This window comes from Pteronotus mesoamericanus, unplaced genomic scaffold, assembly GCF_021234165.1.
Source record: "Pteronotus mesoamericanus isolate MK-2021 breed Mesoamerican mustached bat unplaced genomic scaffold, CSHL_Meso_final contig_27, whole genome shotgun sequence".
NCBI classification, from domain to species: domain Eukaryota; kingdom Metazoa; phylum Chordata; class Mammalia; order Chiroptera; family Mormoopidae; genus Pteronotus; species Pteronotus mesoamericanus.
The window spans coordinates 7,569,683-7,584,927 of NW_026555115.1; the positions used below are offsets into that span (position 1 = coordinate 7,569,683).

Genomic DNA, 15,245 nt, shown 5'->3' on the forward strand with positions numbered 1-15,245 from the left:
ACAAGTCCAGGAAGCACAAAGGGTCCCATTCAAAAGGAACCCAAGGAGGCCTACTCCAGGACAAATCATCATTAAAATGGCAAGTATCAAAGACAAAGAAAGAATCCTACAGGCAGCAAGGGAGAAACAGGTAATATCATACCAAGGAGTCCCAATACGGCTAGCAGCTGACTTCTCAACAGAAATGCTACACGCAAGAAGGGAATGGCAAGAAATATTCCAAGTCATGAAAGGCAAAGACCTACAAACAAGGCTGCTCTACCCAGCAAGGCTCTCAATTAAATAGAAGGGGAAATAAGGAGTTTCCCAGACAAAAGAAGGCTAAAAGAGTATGTCTCCACCAAACCGGCACTACAAGATACGCTAAAGGGACTGGTTTAAGAATATGAAGAAAAAGAGTGAGAAAGAAAAACACAGGTACAAAGAGAAAAAATAAATAGATTTCTATCAAAATAACTCTCAATGTAAGTGTATTAAATGCCCCAATCAAAAGACACAGGATAGGTGAATGGATAATAAAACATAACCCACACACATGCTGCCTACAAGAGACCCACCTCAGAACAAAAGACCTACACAGATTGAAAGTAAAGGGATGGAAAAAAATATTCCAGCAAATGGTCAAGAAAAGAAAGCAGGGGTAGCAATACTTAGACAAAATATATTTCAAACCAAAGGCCATAAAAAGAGACCCAGAGGGACACTTCATAATACTTAAAGGAAGAATCCATCAAGAGGACATAAACATTGTAAACTTATATGCACCCAACATAGGACCACCCAAATATATAAGAAACATCTTGGATGACTTCAAAAAAGATAGAGACAGCAACTCACTGATAGTAGGAGATTTTAACTCCCCACTGTCAAAAATAGACGGATTCTTCCAAACAAAACATCAACAAGGATATTGTTGAGCTGAATGATGCTAAATCAAATGGACTTAACTATCATATATAGAACCTTACATCCCAAAGAAGAAAAATATACATTCTTTTCAAATGCGCATTGAACTTTTTCAAAGATAGACCCCATAATAGGACACAAAGCAAGCCTCAGCAAATTCAGGAAAACTGAAATAATACCAAGCATTTTCTTGGACCACAAGGGCTTCAAACTGGAAATTAACCTCAAAGAGAAACTTCAGAAACTTGCAAACTCATGGAGACTGAACAGTAGACTATTAAACAATGAATGGGTCAATAATGAGATAAGAGAAGAAATCAAAAAATTTCTGGAAGCAAATGAAAATGAACAGACAACAGTCCAAAACCTATGGGACACAGCAAAGCCAGTCCTGGGAGGGAAATTCATAGCAATACAGGCCCTACCTAAAAAAGATAAGACACATTTCAAATAAAAGACCTAACACTACAACTTCAAAAACTGGAGAAACAACAACAAATAAATCCCAGAGCAAGTAGAAGGAAGGAAATAGTCAAGATTAGAGCAGAACTGAATGACATAGAGATGAAAACAACAATTCAAAGGATCAACCAATCCAGGAGCTGGTTCTTTGAAAAGAGAACCAAAATCGACAAGCCTTTAAACAGACTCATCAAGAAAAAAAGGGAGAGGACCCAAATAAATAATATCAGAAATGAAAGAGGAGAAGTAACAACTGATACCACAGAAATACAAAGGATTGTCAGAAACTACTATGAACAATTACATGCCAAGAAATTTGAACACCTTGATGAAATGGACAAATTTTTAGAAAAGTGTAATCTTCCTACACTGAATGAAGATGCAGAAGCTTGAACAGACCGATAACAGCTGGGGAAATGAAAGCAGTAATCAAGAAACTCCCAGCACACAAAAGCCCAGGGCCAGATGGTTTCACAGGAGAATTTTACAAAACATTTAAGGAAGAGCTAACCCCTGTCCTTCTCACACTATTCCAAAAAATCCAAGAAGAGGGAAGACTCCCAAACTCTTTTTATGAGGCCAGCATCACCCTAATCCCAAATCCAGATATAGACCCTACAAAGAAAGAAAACCACAGGCCAATTTCACTGATGAACATAGATGCTAAAATCCTCAACAGAATATTGGCAAACTGTATCCACCAGTACATTAAAAAGATTATCCACCATGATCAAGTGGGATTCATCCCAGGAATGCAAGGATGGTTCAATATATGCATATCAATAAACATAATACATCACGTAAACAAAAGGAAAGACAAAAACCACATGATCATCTTGAGAGATGCAGGAAAAGTATTTGATAAGGTATAGCACCCATTTATGATCAAAGCACTCAGCAAAATGGGAATAAATGGGGCATTCCTCAACGCAATAAAGGCCATATATGAAAAACCTATAGCCAACATCATTCTCAACGGGCAAAAACTAAAACTTTCCCACTAAGATCAGGAACACGACAAGGATGTCCGCTTCCACCACTTCTATTCCTCACAGTATTGGAAGTCCTAGCCACAGCGCCCAGACAAGAAGAAGAAATAAAAGGCATCCAAATAGGAAAGGAGGAAGTAAAACTATCCTTGTTTGCAGATAACATGATAGTGTACATAGAAAACCCTGTAGACTCCACCAAAAAACTCCTCAACCTAATAAGTGAATTTGGCAAAACAGCAAGATACAAAGTCAATATTCAGAAATCAAAGGCATTTTTATACACCAGCAATGAAATAGAAGAAGAAGAAATCAGAAAGAAAAAAAAAAAAACCATTCGCTATAGCAAGAAGAAAAATAAAGTACCTAGGAATAAATTTAACCAAGGAGGTAAAAGACCTGTATGCAGAAAACTATACAACTTTGAAGAAAGAAATTAAGGAAGACACAAATAAATGGAAGCATATACCGTGCTCATGGATTGGAAGAATTAATATCATCAAAATGTCCATACTACCCAAAGCAATTTATAGATTCAATGCAATCTCCATTAAGATACCAATGACATATTTCACAGAAATAGAACAGACATTTCAAAAATTTATATGGAACCATAAATGACCCCAAATAGCCACAGCAATTTTGAAAAAGAAAAAGAAAGTGGGAGGGATCACAATACTGGACATCAAACTATACTACAAAGCCACTATACTCAAAACAATCTGGTACTGGCACAAGAACAGACACATAGATCAGTGGAACAGAATAGAAAGATCAAAAATAAGCCCAGGTCTATATGGGCAACTAATATTTGACAAAAGGGGCAGATGCATAAAGTGGAGTAATAATAGCCTCTTCAACAAATGCTGTTGGGAGAGCTGGACGGCTACATGCAAAAAATTGAAATTGGATCATCAGCTGACACCATACACAAAAATAAACTCAAGATGGATAAAAGACTTAAATATAAGTCGCAACAGCATAAAAGTCCTAGAGGAGAACATTGGCAGGAAACTCTCAGATATCCCATGCAGCAATTTTTTCACCGAAATGTCTCCTAAAGCAAGGGACATAAAGGAAAGAATAAACAAGTGGGACCTCATCAAAATAAGAAGCTTCTGCACGGCAAAAGAAAACATCAGCAAAATGAAAAGGGAGCCAATCTTATGGGAAAATATATTTACTAATAATACATCAGATAGAGGTTTGATCTACAAAATATATAAAGAACTCACTGGACTCCACTCCAAGAAGACAAACGATCCAATCAAAAAATGGGCAAAGGACCTGGGCAGACGCTTTTCCAAAGAAGAGATACATAGAGGCCAGAGACATTCAAAAGGATGCTCAGCATCACTAGCCATCAGAGAAATGCAGATCAAAACCACCATGAGGTACCACCTCACACCAGTCAGAATGGCCATCATAAACAGATCAACATACAACAGGTGCTGGCGAGGCTGTGGAGAAAAGGGAACCCTAGTACACTGTTGGTGGGCATGCAGACTGGTGCATCCACTGTGGAAAGCAGTGTGGAATTTCCTCAAACAGCTGAAAATGGAACTGCCTTTTGATCCAGTGATTTCCCTGCTAGGACTATACCCTAAGAATCCGAAAACGCCAATTCAAAAGAACCTATGCACCCCAATGTTCATAGCAGCACAATTTACAATAGCCAAGTGTTGGAAGCAACCTAAATGACCATCAGTAGATGACTGGATCAAAAAACTATGGTACTTTTACACAATGGAATACTACGCAGCAGAAGGAAAAAAGAACTACTAAACTTCGTGAGAGCATGGATGGAACTAGAGAGCATTATGCTAAGTGAAATAAGCCAGGGGGCGAAAGACAAATACCATGATCTCACCTATAAGCGGAACCTAACCAACAATACAAAGATGCAAGGAAAATAAGACCAGCAACACTGAAAGGAAAAGAAACCAACAGAGACAAGAGGGAAGGAGGGAGGGGTGTGCGGGGGAAAAGGAAGGGAAGGGGCAAGTCAAGGAACATATAGCAAGAACTCATGGACAAAGCCAAAGTGGGGAAAGATTGAGGGAGGGAGAAGGGGGAAGGGGGCAGGGAAAGTGGTGGGGGGAAGGCAGGGACAAATGTATTTGAAATAAATAAATAAATAAAAATTAAAAACTTATTTGAACAAATAGTGAAGGAGAACTTCCCCAGTCTGGCAAAGAAAGTAGACTCCCAGGAAGTCCAGGAAGCTGAAGAGAGTCCCAAAGAAGTTGTACCCAAGGAAGCACACACCAAAGCACAATATAATTACATTATGCAGATTAAAGATAAGGAGAGATTCTTAAAAGCAGCAAGAGAAAAGGAAACAGTTACCTACAAAGGAGTTCCCGTAAGACTGTCAGCTGATTTCTCCAAAGAAACCTTTCAGGCAAGAAGGGGCTGGCAAGAAGTGCTCAAAGTCATGAAAGGCAAGGACCTATTCCAAGATTATTCCATCCAGCAAAGCTGTCATTTAGAATGGAAGGAAAGATAAAGTGCTCCCCAGATAAAGTCAAGTTAAAGGAGTTCATCATCACCAAACCCTTATTGTATGAAATGTTAAAGGGACTTATCTACGAAAAAGAAGATGACAAAACTATGAATGGTAAAATGACAACAAACTCACAAATATCAACAACTGAACCTAAAAGCAAAAACAAAAACAAACGAAGCAAACAACTAGAACAGGAACAGAATCACAGAAATGGAGATCACAGGGAGGGTTATCAGCATCTGTAAGGAGGTGGAGGTAGAATGGGGGAAAGGTACAGGGAATAAGAAACATAAATGATAGGTATAAAATAGACAGGAGGAGGTTAAGAATAGTATAGGAAATGGAGAAGCCATAGTTATATGTATGACCCATGGACATGAACTAAGGGAGGAAGGAATACTGGTGGATGGTGGGGGGTGCAGGGTGGAGTGGAATAATAAAGGGCAGAAAAGAAATGGGACAACTGTAATAGCATAATCAATAAAATATATTTAAAAATTCAAAAAAAAAATTTTAAAAGCACTTGGTTGCTGTCTTTCCATCTTCCCTGACCAACCTCTTTCTGGAAAGTAGTCCAGGCTTTCAGCTCTTGTGTCCCTCTTTTGGGCAAGATTCCCCCTTGTCTGTGCCCTCCAAGGTTTCAGAGGGGTTGTCAATTAGCACCTGCATTCTTTGTCAAAAAGTCAATCGTAGACTAATCTCTGGATGGTGGAGACAGATTCCTTTTCGTGAGGAATGATATAAAGACCAAAATCTGGGTGTTCCATATACGCATTTTCACTGGGGGGAGTGGGTGCTGTTTCTTGGCCTTCTCAGCAGATAAGCCAGGGTGTGTAGGGAAATATATATAACTATATATACACACATACACATACATGCATATATACATGTTCATACCAAAACGCATATGCACATATAGTGTGCACATATGTACATATACACATAAATACATACTTGTACAGTATATATTTCAGAAATCATGCATTCGCATCAATGCTTGTAATTGCAGTCCTAATCCATAGATTGCTTGCTTCCTCTATTCCATATTTGCATGTTCCTTCTTTCACTGTGAAAATCCTGGCTCCTAACTATTTAGTCACTCAATTTTACAGTACATCTGAAATAGTTTCAGAATTACTGCACCTATAACCATTTTAATAAGCAAGCATAATAGAGTTCAGATTTATTTGTAGTTTTCCCTTACCCCATCTTTTTCAAAACTGGAAATATATAGCCAATAACTGTGTTTATAAATTACTTGGATTACTTTCCTTCCCACCTTCCTTTTTTCCTTTCTTTCTTTTCTTTTTATTTTCTTCCCTTTCTTCCTCTTTCATTCCCTCATTGTGGTTACGGAATTCATGTGAAATAGTCTTGGTTTCACTTTGCATTCAGTTGGGTTTTTTTTTGCTTTCCTTTCTTATTGATGTAATGTTATGTCTTGGTATGCAGAACATTGACGTGCTTTCCAAACTCAGAAATACGTGAAAGGCACTCAGAGATGTGTTGCTTCCTCCTTTCTCCCTCCCACTTTTGTGGTAACCAGCTTGGTCTTCTAACTTGTCTATCCTTTGTTTCTCTTTAGAACACTAAGTAGGATATATGTATTTTTCTTACTTTCCCTTCTTTTTCATACAAAATTCTGTTTCTAAACCCTGGAAAATGCCTTATTTATCAACATTCTCTTGGATTTGACTGCTGCCTGCCACACTCTCTGCCTTTGCCTCTAGGGAGATGTAAGTGAATGTCAGGAGTGAAGGGGGACATAATGGAAAGGCCTCAGCAGGGGTAAAATGAAAGTGCCTTAAAATATTATACAAAGATCTCAGGACTCTTAATGCAATCATTTATCTTTGGCTGCTTGTGTGATTTTTCCACAGCTGTGATTCCCTCAATTCAACTATGCTTCCTATAAATGTCCCTGCCATTCTTAACACCTTACCAGAAGACGACAGATTGGAAACAGTCGAACGGTACAACTTTTACCTTTAGTCTCTGATGTAGTCTGTTTTCCAAAAATAAGCTGGTTTCTATGAGACAGTTCAAAAGAGTATACAGTGCCTGAGCTTGAAACCCACATGATGAAAGGCTAACACCCAGCCATACCCTTAGGTAGATAAGATGCTAAATTCATGGTAGGAAGTACATAGTCTCTGAGGTCTCAAATCTGCTGATCCATAGGTGCTCCAAGAGTTCAAAGGAGGGGAGAGTAACGGCAGTGCTAAGTGGATTTAGAAGGTTTCATTGGTCATGTAGGCTTGGATCAGTCCTTGGAAAATGGGTAGGACTTGGAGAGGCATAAGGAAACATAGGCCCCAAACCAACGCACTTAAATTTCATTTTACTGATAAGCACCCAACACTAATGAAAACATGTCCGTGAATCTCTTATCACCATGCCCACTTAAACATTCTTACTTGTAAATAACCAATTAGTGAAATCCTAAATATCTGAGACATATATCCAGTTCCCTGAACATTTAAAGCAAGAATCCAACTCTGAACAGAAAGGTTGGAGTCTTCCATTCAAACCACTGCATGGGGACATCCCTGAGAAGGCTGCAGCCAGGGCCGGGTGGTACACAGTTGCTTGCAGTTCAGAGGAAGAAGTCCTGTCTAGCAGGGCCTCTGGGGAGCCACTCAGCAAACCAAAACACATTCACCACTAATGTGAAGACTATTGTGACTTAGTTGCCTCATATTTGAAATGAGAATAGTAGTACTTACATCATAAGGTGGTGTTAGAGTTAAAGGAGATGATGATGCTGATGATAAGGATGGTAATTATACTAACCTATATTGGCTGAGCACTCAATATGGATCCGGCACGGCGGTTTGCAGGCAATCTCATTGAATTTCCACAATGAGGTCTTATTATTATATTCCCTACCTTAGAGGTAAGGAAACTATTAATGGGAAGATCATGTTTGTAAAGCCACCAGCACAGTGATTCATATAACAACTGCTTAGGAGCTATTAGCTTTCATTATTATGGGACTGGAACAAATTCTGCAGTTTTCACAGGCACTTTCCTTAACAGAAACTTGCTAGGCCCACCTCTATTCATGTATCACTGCTCAATAGGGCTCCTGTTTGTAATTCCAAACTTTGAGAACTTTGTTGCCTTTGTCCATCTTGGAAGAATTTCTCTTTAACCAAGTGTGGTGGAGACGGCTGCTGCCAAAAAATGCATTCTCCTCTTCTTCAAAAGCGGTAGGGTTGTTGAAACTAGGGGCTATATTTCCAGCCTCCCTTGCAGTTAATTAATCCATTTGACTAAGCCCTTGCCAAAGGAATGTGAGCAGATGTGAGATACTCTACTTGAAGCCAGAATCCTTAAAGGAGTGAGTGTATATCCTTCACACTCTTTCTCTCTACTCTGCTCCAGCTGATATGTGCAGTGACCAAACTATAATCGTCAAACTGCAAAACTCTAGTGCAGAGCTCGGCAAACTATGGCCCACGGCCAAATCTGGATTGCCACTCATTTTTGCAAATAGTCTTATTGTAGTATAACCACACTCCTTTATTTATGTATTTTCTGATTCCTTTCATACATAACATACTACAACAGCAGAATTGAGTATTTATTCAAGAGACCATATGACCTGTAAACCCTTAACAGAAAAAGCTATCCCAGTCTAGGGAATAGCAGGCCACAAGATAAAAATAAGCTTGATACTTTTAATTTTTTTCACCTATAGATTATTTAGAAACATACTGTTTAATTTTCCAAACAGCTGTGGATTTTTTTAGTTATCTTCTTTGTGGTTCATATCTATTCAGATTCCACTGTGGCCAAAGAGTGTACTCTTGAAATCATTCAGGCTTTCTTTATATTCCAGAATATGGTCAACATTGATCAATGTTCCATGTGTACTTGAAAAGAATATGAATTCTGTAACCCAGCTTTAGAAATTACTTTCTATTCTGTGGTTATAAGTAATTACTCCTATTGTCATTTGTTGGTAGAAAGCAATTTATCAGCCTTATGCTTCTCTTAACATGGACTCAACACAGCTAACAGTCCCTTGTTGGAACTAATGTTGAAGGACAGAAGAATTGCATAACTCCGAAATAATCACAGTATTTCTCTATTTTGGGGAGGAAAAACTGTTAGATCTATACATCTTATTCTTTTTCAGTGAGCTCTATGAACAGAATGTAGAAGTTATGTTGACTCCAGAAATGATTGAAATGGAATTTCCTATGTTGGACCACAAGGACACCAAAAAAGAGAAGTACGTGGATGCTTTTATGCCTAGTAAGAAGTAGCCTTGGATAAAATTTGTCTGACACAAAGCACAGAACTGCCATGTTGTCTGAATATAAATATCTCAGGTTTCAAGAGAGAGAATTTTCTTATGCTTTTGATATTTACATGTGTATTTTATTTTAGGCAGAACTGCATTCCCTTAAATATAGTTGGCAAGCAAGTCCTTAAAAACTGAATCCAATTTTTCCAGTTGCTTATCATTTAAATTCAGAGATGTGTTTGCTTCTTATTGATAGCTGAATTCATTTCATTCAGTTTGAAGAACCCAGGCACTGGAGCCAAATGAGACCTGTGGCTAGATCCCAACTCCACCATTTATTACATGTTTGATCTCCCAGGCAAGTTACTTATCTTCAGTGACTGGGTGTCAGTTTCCTCGTTTGTAACATGCAGAAAATAAACTCTCTTTCACAGGTGGTTGTGAGGATTAAATGAAACACAAATGTGAAGACAACTAGCTAGTTGCTTGATGTGAACTAGATTCTCGGCAAATGATAATTTCTCCCTTTGCCCCTACATTAGGGGCCAACTAGCTAAGAAAACATCATCATCATCCCTAAAGAAACTGCTTTCGTTGAATACTTTTATAACAAAAATAACCACATATAATTCATATGGTTTATAAGTTTGAAATTCCAGGTATAACACTAAAAATTATTTTTATTTTAAAAAAATGATTTTTTATTATTAAAAATAAAAAATACAGAAAAATATAAGGAATAAAATAAAAACAATAACCCTACCACCTAGAGGCAGTAAATTGTACATTTTGATGCATGGTCTGCCAAATATTTATTTATTTAAGTTAATGAATGTACATACATATATATATGAACAAGACCTGTCCAGAAAGTATACAGCCATATACTATGACAAAGAGACATTTATTGAAGGAGATACAAGATACAAGAAACATTGTACATAGGACAATGACGCCTCAGTCCCCTTCAAAGTAGGCACCTTGGGACCTCACACAGTTCCAATCACCATCAGCTGCCCCGTCATACTTTCCTGAATCTCATCAACAGTCTGAAATTTCTTCCCTTTCAAAGGTGATTGTAGTTTTGGGAAAAGACAGAAGTTGCAGGGCGCCAAATCTGGGCTGTAGGGAGCTAAGTTATCTGGGTGATTTGATGTTTCGCCAGAAAATTCTGCATGAGACCTTATGCTTGAGTGGGCAAGTTTTGCCATGATGAAGCTACCAATCACCAGTTGCCCATAGCTGTGGCCTTCTGAATCATCAGAATAGTTTCTATGGAGAAATGTTCAAGCTTAACACAAAATTTGATGCAGATTCATAGCTCTGCTTGCTCAGTCATTTTGAATGCAATGGCCACACAATACACATGCTTATTCAATGGCACCTACCGCCCCCACTAACTAGTACAGTGAAGTTGTCATTGTTTATGCATGTGCATTCCAATCCACTCTCTTTGGCTGCCAGGTTACACTGATGTCACACAAACCAATCTTGTTATATTAACAATGGCTGGACTTTTTCCAGACAGACCTAATATACAGGGTCCAGCACAAATATTGCCCCTTTTTTATGATCTAGTAATCTATACCAAACCTTATATTACAAAATCATAAGCATGTTCTGTAACATAACAATATCACACTCAAGCACACCATACGACATTTTAAGCAGTGTTCAAATTGCCGTCCATCTCATACAAGACATTCACGTACCCTACCAACCACACTCAATGGCATTGCTTCTGCCAGACCCTGTATATTTTAACAAAATTCAATCATCTTATTCATATTGTTTTCTACACTTTTAGTTTGCAATATATCATAAACATATTTATAAATACAGGTATACATCATTATATTTCACTGGTAGATGTACCATAATTTAGTTAACCGACCCTCTTCTAATGGTCATGTAAATTCTTTTCAATGTTTTGCTGTTACCAGTAGTGCTTCAATAAACATCTTTGTGCCATAATTTCTTGCAAACTTATCAGACTGTTTCCTTAAGATAAATTCCTAGAAATCTACATGCTAGATCAGTATGCATTGTAGTTTTAATATATATTGTGTAAATGCCATGCAGAAAGTACATCAACATACCCCCTATGAGCAGAGGTCAGGACTGCCCACATTCAAATGCACTAAACAAAATACATCATTTTTTTCCTTCTTTGCCAATGTGATAGATATTTAAATGACCATCTTATTGCTTTAATTTTAACTTCTTTTTTTTCAAGTGATAATAAAATCTTTTGCTTATCAGTTGTTTTTCTTCTTTAAGAAGAGCCTGTTTTGTCTATTTTATAGGAAATCTTTACATTTTTCTTAGTTATTTTTAACAGTCCCTCATATAGTAAGGATAATTACCCTTTCTTATATGTGTTGCAAATTTCTCAGTTTGTCTTCTAACTTTCTTTGGGGATTTTTGGGAGGCTCTACCTTTTTCTAAGGGAATGCCATGTGTCTTAGAATAGTCTGGGGTCCCTTTGGTGTGTCTGTGATTGATTTAGAGGCCTACAGCACCCAGCACTGCTCAGAAAATAGCTTAGCAGCAGCTGGTAAAAGAAAATTTAGGAAATAAAAATTATAAACAGAATTTCAGTGAACATCTGTTTTGATCAGTTAATTAACTATAAAATATCATGTTATACTACATAGCACACAAAACCTCTTACACCCCAACAAAGAGATGCCCTTTGCATTGCATTTTGTTTCAGGTATCAAACAGTTGACTAGGAGTTTTAAATAAAAACTTCTTTTTTTTATTTCAAAAGTTACCCTGGATATAGAAGGGGTTGTCCCATGAGCAAGGTGCTATCCAATACCTCTGGGCTCACTTGCTCTTCAGCATGGTTTTTCATCTGACAGAACTAATATTGAATGCCCCTGGATCATCATATTACTATTCAATGAAATAGAAGTTATTACTTTATATATTCACCCAAAGTGGTATATCTCTTTTTCTTTTTTAAATGTATTTCAGATAATTTACCTAACAAAATAAATTCACAATAAACTCTAAACGTTTTTTACACACCAAATTAGTTTCCAATTTCTTCAAAATACACATACATTTCACATATTTTTAGTACAAATAACCATGCATTTTGAATTCACATATTTTGCAGTTATTTTATTTACATTTTTTCATGTGTCAAAATCATCAACATAATTATCATTTTATTGGCTGACTAGTATTCCAACAATTTGATATCCCATAGATGATTTTCAAAAGTTGCTTTGGTTCAGAAATTCTCTTCAGCCTCTATCAGTATTATCCAATGCTCAGTTTTGTATTCTCTGTCCTTACCTGTGCCTTTTCCTTATCTCCTTAGCCTCAGCCAGAAGCTGACAGAGAGTATTCACTATCAGGCACACACAAAACCAGAGCTTGGACAGACAGGGACGGAACAAAGGAACACATCAGTGGTGTTTACTTTCTCCATGAAAACTGCTGTCTATTTAGTTTCTGGCAAATAATATATTTGTGGGTGCAAAGAACCATCTGCTCTCCCTTGATGGCTGAGATTAACCTGAAAGATTCTTTACGACCCTGGTGGTGATCTCAGCTCTCTCACGACCCACTAAGGGAATCACGTAAAACATCCAAGAAACTGTGAGAGTAACCAAAGTTGCTGACACATCATTCAATACTCCTTTGATTTTCACAATATCATTCAATCATTAATATCTTTAAAAGGAGACATGACCTGTATATTTATAGTTGATTCCATAAAATGGTGCAAATTTTTTTTGCCATTTAATCATTTTTATTTTCAATTAGAGTTGACATATGATATTATATGTTTCATATATATAGCCCAGTGATTACACATTATATAAGTTATTAAGTGATCATCTCGATAAATCTTGTACCCTTCTGACAGCATACATAGTTATCAGAACATTATTGATTGTATCCCCTATGCTGTACTTTACATACCCATGACTATTCTGTAAATAGCAATTTGTACTTCTTAATCCTTTTACCATTTCACCCGGCCCCCTCCCATCTGGCCACTGTCTAAATGTTCTCTGTATCTATGAGTCTGTTTCTGTTCTGCTTGTTAGTTTATTTTGTTTTTCAGATTCAATTGTTGATAGATATGTATTTATTGCCATTTTATTGTTCATATTTTTATATGTATTAGGGAACATTTTAATTCTCCATTTTCAGGTACTTCTGCTTTTTCAAAATTACCAGGTATTTGCAGAACTTTATATTTCACCCTTTTTAGAAAATGTTTCAGAATCACTTGAATTTTTTTTTAAATTTTATCTTCACCCAAGTACCTTTTTTTCCAATGCCTTGAGGGAAAAAGAGAAACATTGATTGGTTGCCTTCTTGTACACACCCTGACTGGGTCTGAAACCCACCACCTGGGTATGTGCCCTGACCAGGAACCGAACTTAACGATCTTTTGGTCCACAGAAAAATGTTCCAATCAACTGAGCTTCACCAGCCAGGGCCAGAATCACTTGATTTTATAATGTGTTCCTCTCAGCAGGTCATATGGCTGAGCTCACAATCTTTAGATATCTGTCCTTTGAACCAAATGCACTCATTATTTCCTCTCACTTAATGAGAAAGTTCTACCCAGCAACCCCTTGCCACACCCAGCAAAGGTCTGGGCTCCACTCAGCCACTACTCGTCCAGGTATTTATCCGTCCCTCTTGATTCTCACCCTTCTGCGGCCTTCATTAGAGTCAGAGATATTGTGTGTCTACTTTTCTCATGAAGTAGATTAAACCATGAGGAATCAACTATAGCCAACTGAATATTTAGAAGACATCATGCTAGGATGTCTATGAATAATCTCATTTCACCTTTGCAATAGCACTGGCAGATGGGAATTACCACCATTTCTACATCTGGAAAGGGAAACTGAAAGTTTAGATAATTTGGCCATGCTTAGAAACTGGTGCAGCTAAGATAGAAGCCAGGTTTGAATCACTTAGCCAAGTGTTTTCTCTGGTAACGAAATTACCACTAATATCGTGTGTGTGTGTGTGTGTGTGTGTGTGTGTGTGTGTGTGTGTGTAAAACAACTGCTAAAACCTTCAGTGAGGGCATTGGTGGGTGACTAAAGCGTTTTATGAAGTCCTGATGTATCCTTGTTTGGTTTTCTGGATATTTAGAGAGGTAAGAGACCAAGCACAACCAATGGAAAAGGCAGGAGAAAAGGTGCTGGAGGAGATGAAGAATCTGCGGACCAAAGCTCTCAACCCATACCTGATTCTAGAATAAAAATCAGTAGGTCAGTTCCTCTTATTTGCTTTCTGTAGGTCTCTGTGGTCCTTAGTGTCCATTTATGTTCCAGCCATTTTTGGAATTAAAGTTTCTAGAAGAAAAAAAATGAAATGTAGATAATATATATATATTTTTAAGTTATAATTTAAAAAAATGTCATTAGTATGATGGCAGTGTTTTAAGTTTCTTGGTGTGAGATTTCATCCCGACACAAGCATGGCGTGAACCTCTGTGCTGGAAGACTAAGAGCCAGGGGCTGAGAGTCTTGGAGGGGTGCTGCCCAAGGACCAGAGGGAGCAAGGGTGTGGGAGGGGGCCCTGCCCCACCTCTTCATGGAACCAGCCCCCTCACCCCTGAGCATCACTGACTTGGACTTTGGCAGCCATTTCTGGAGGCATCAGCCTTGGTGAGGACACTGGCTCCCCCAGTAGTATGCGAAGGCGGACACTAGCAAGGGGGGATTAGAAATGGCAGGGGGCACTGTGGGGCAACTAGAGCTTGCAGACTGGTTTGGAGCAACTGGAAAAATATCTCTCTGGGAACTCTCAGAAACTCCTGGGACAGATTGTGGCCACAGGGCCAAGAGTTCATTTAAATATATCAGTGAAAAGTAGACCTTTGTGTTTGTTAACGTAGCTTCATTCACTTGCATGAGCTACTGAGGCTGATAGCACTTGGGCTGCGTTGTAACAACACATTAACTATCGAAATATATTTGAATGTATTCCCTCTATTATCTTTATACATACATTTAAACTGCTGATATTAGACTATACATACAGTTTTGAAAGGGATCTTCATTAACTTATTGATTCTGACATTTTTCTGGGGTTTGTTTTTCCAACACAAAACCAAGACCAAGACCGAGACCAT

The 15,245-nt window shown here is 37.9% G+C and overlaps 1 protein-coding gene across 1 annotated transcript in view; it reads left to right on the plus strand.

The window, feature by feature from the left end:
• The window catches only part of CFAP221 (cilia and flagella associated protein 221), a 105,691-nt gene extending 91,322 nt beyond the window's left edge, over positions 1–14,369 (plus strand). The window contains exons 21-23 of the mRNA XM_054574940.1: positions 6,747–6,839; positions 9,011–9,106; positions 14,261–14,369. Of these exons, the coding sequence (XP_054430915.1) occupies positions 6,747–6,839; positions 9,011–9,106; positions 14,261–14,369 (298 nt within the window). The remainder of the gene's footprint in view (positions 1–6,746; positions 6,840–9,010; positions 9,107–14,260) is intronic.
• Positions 14,370–15,245: the final 876 nt, after the last annotated feature.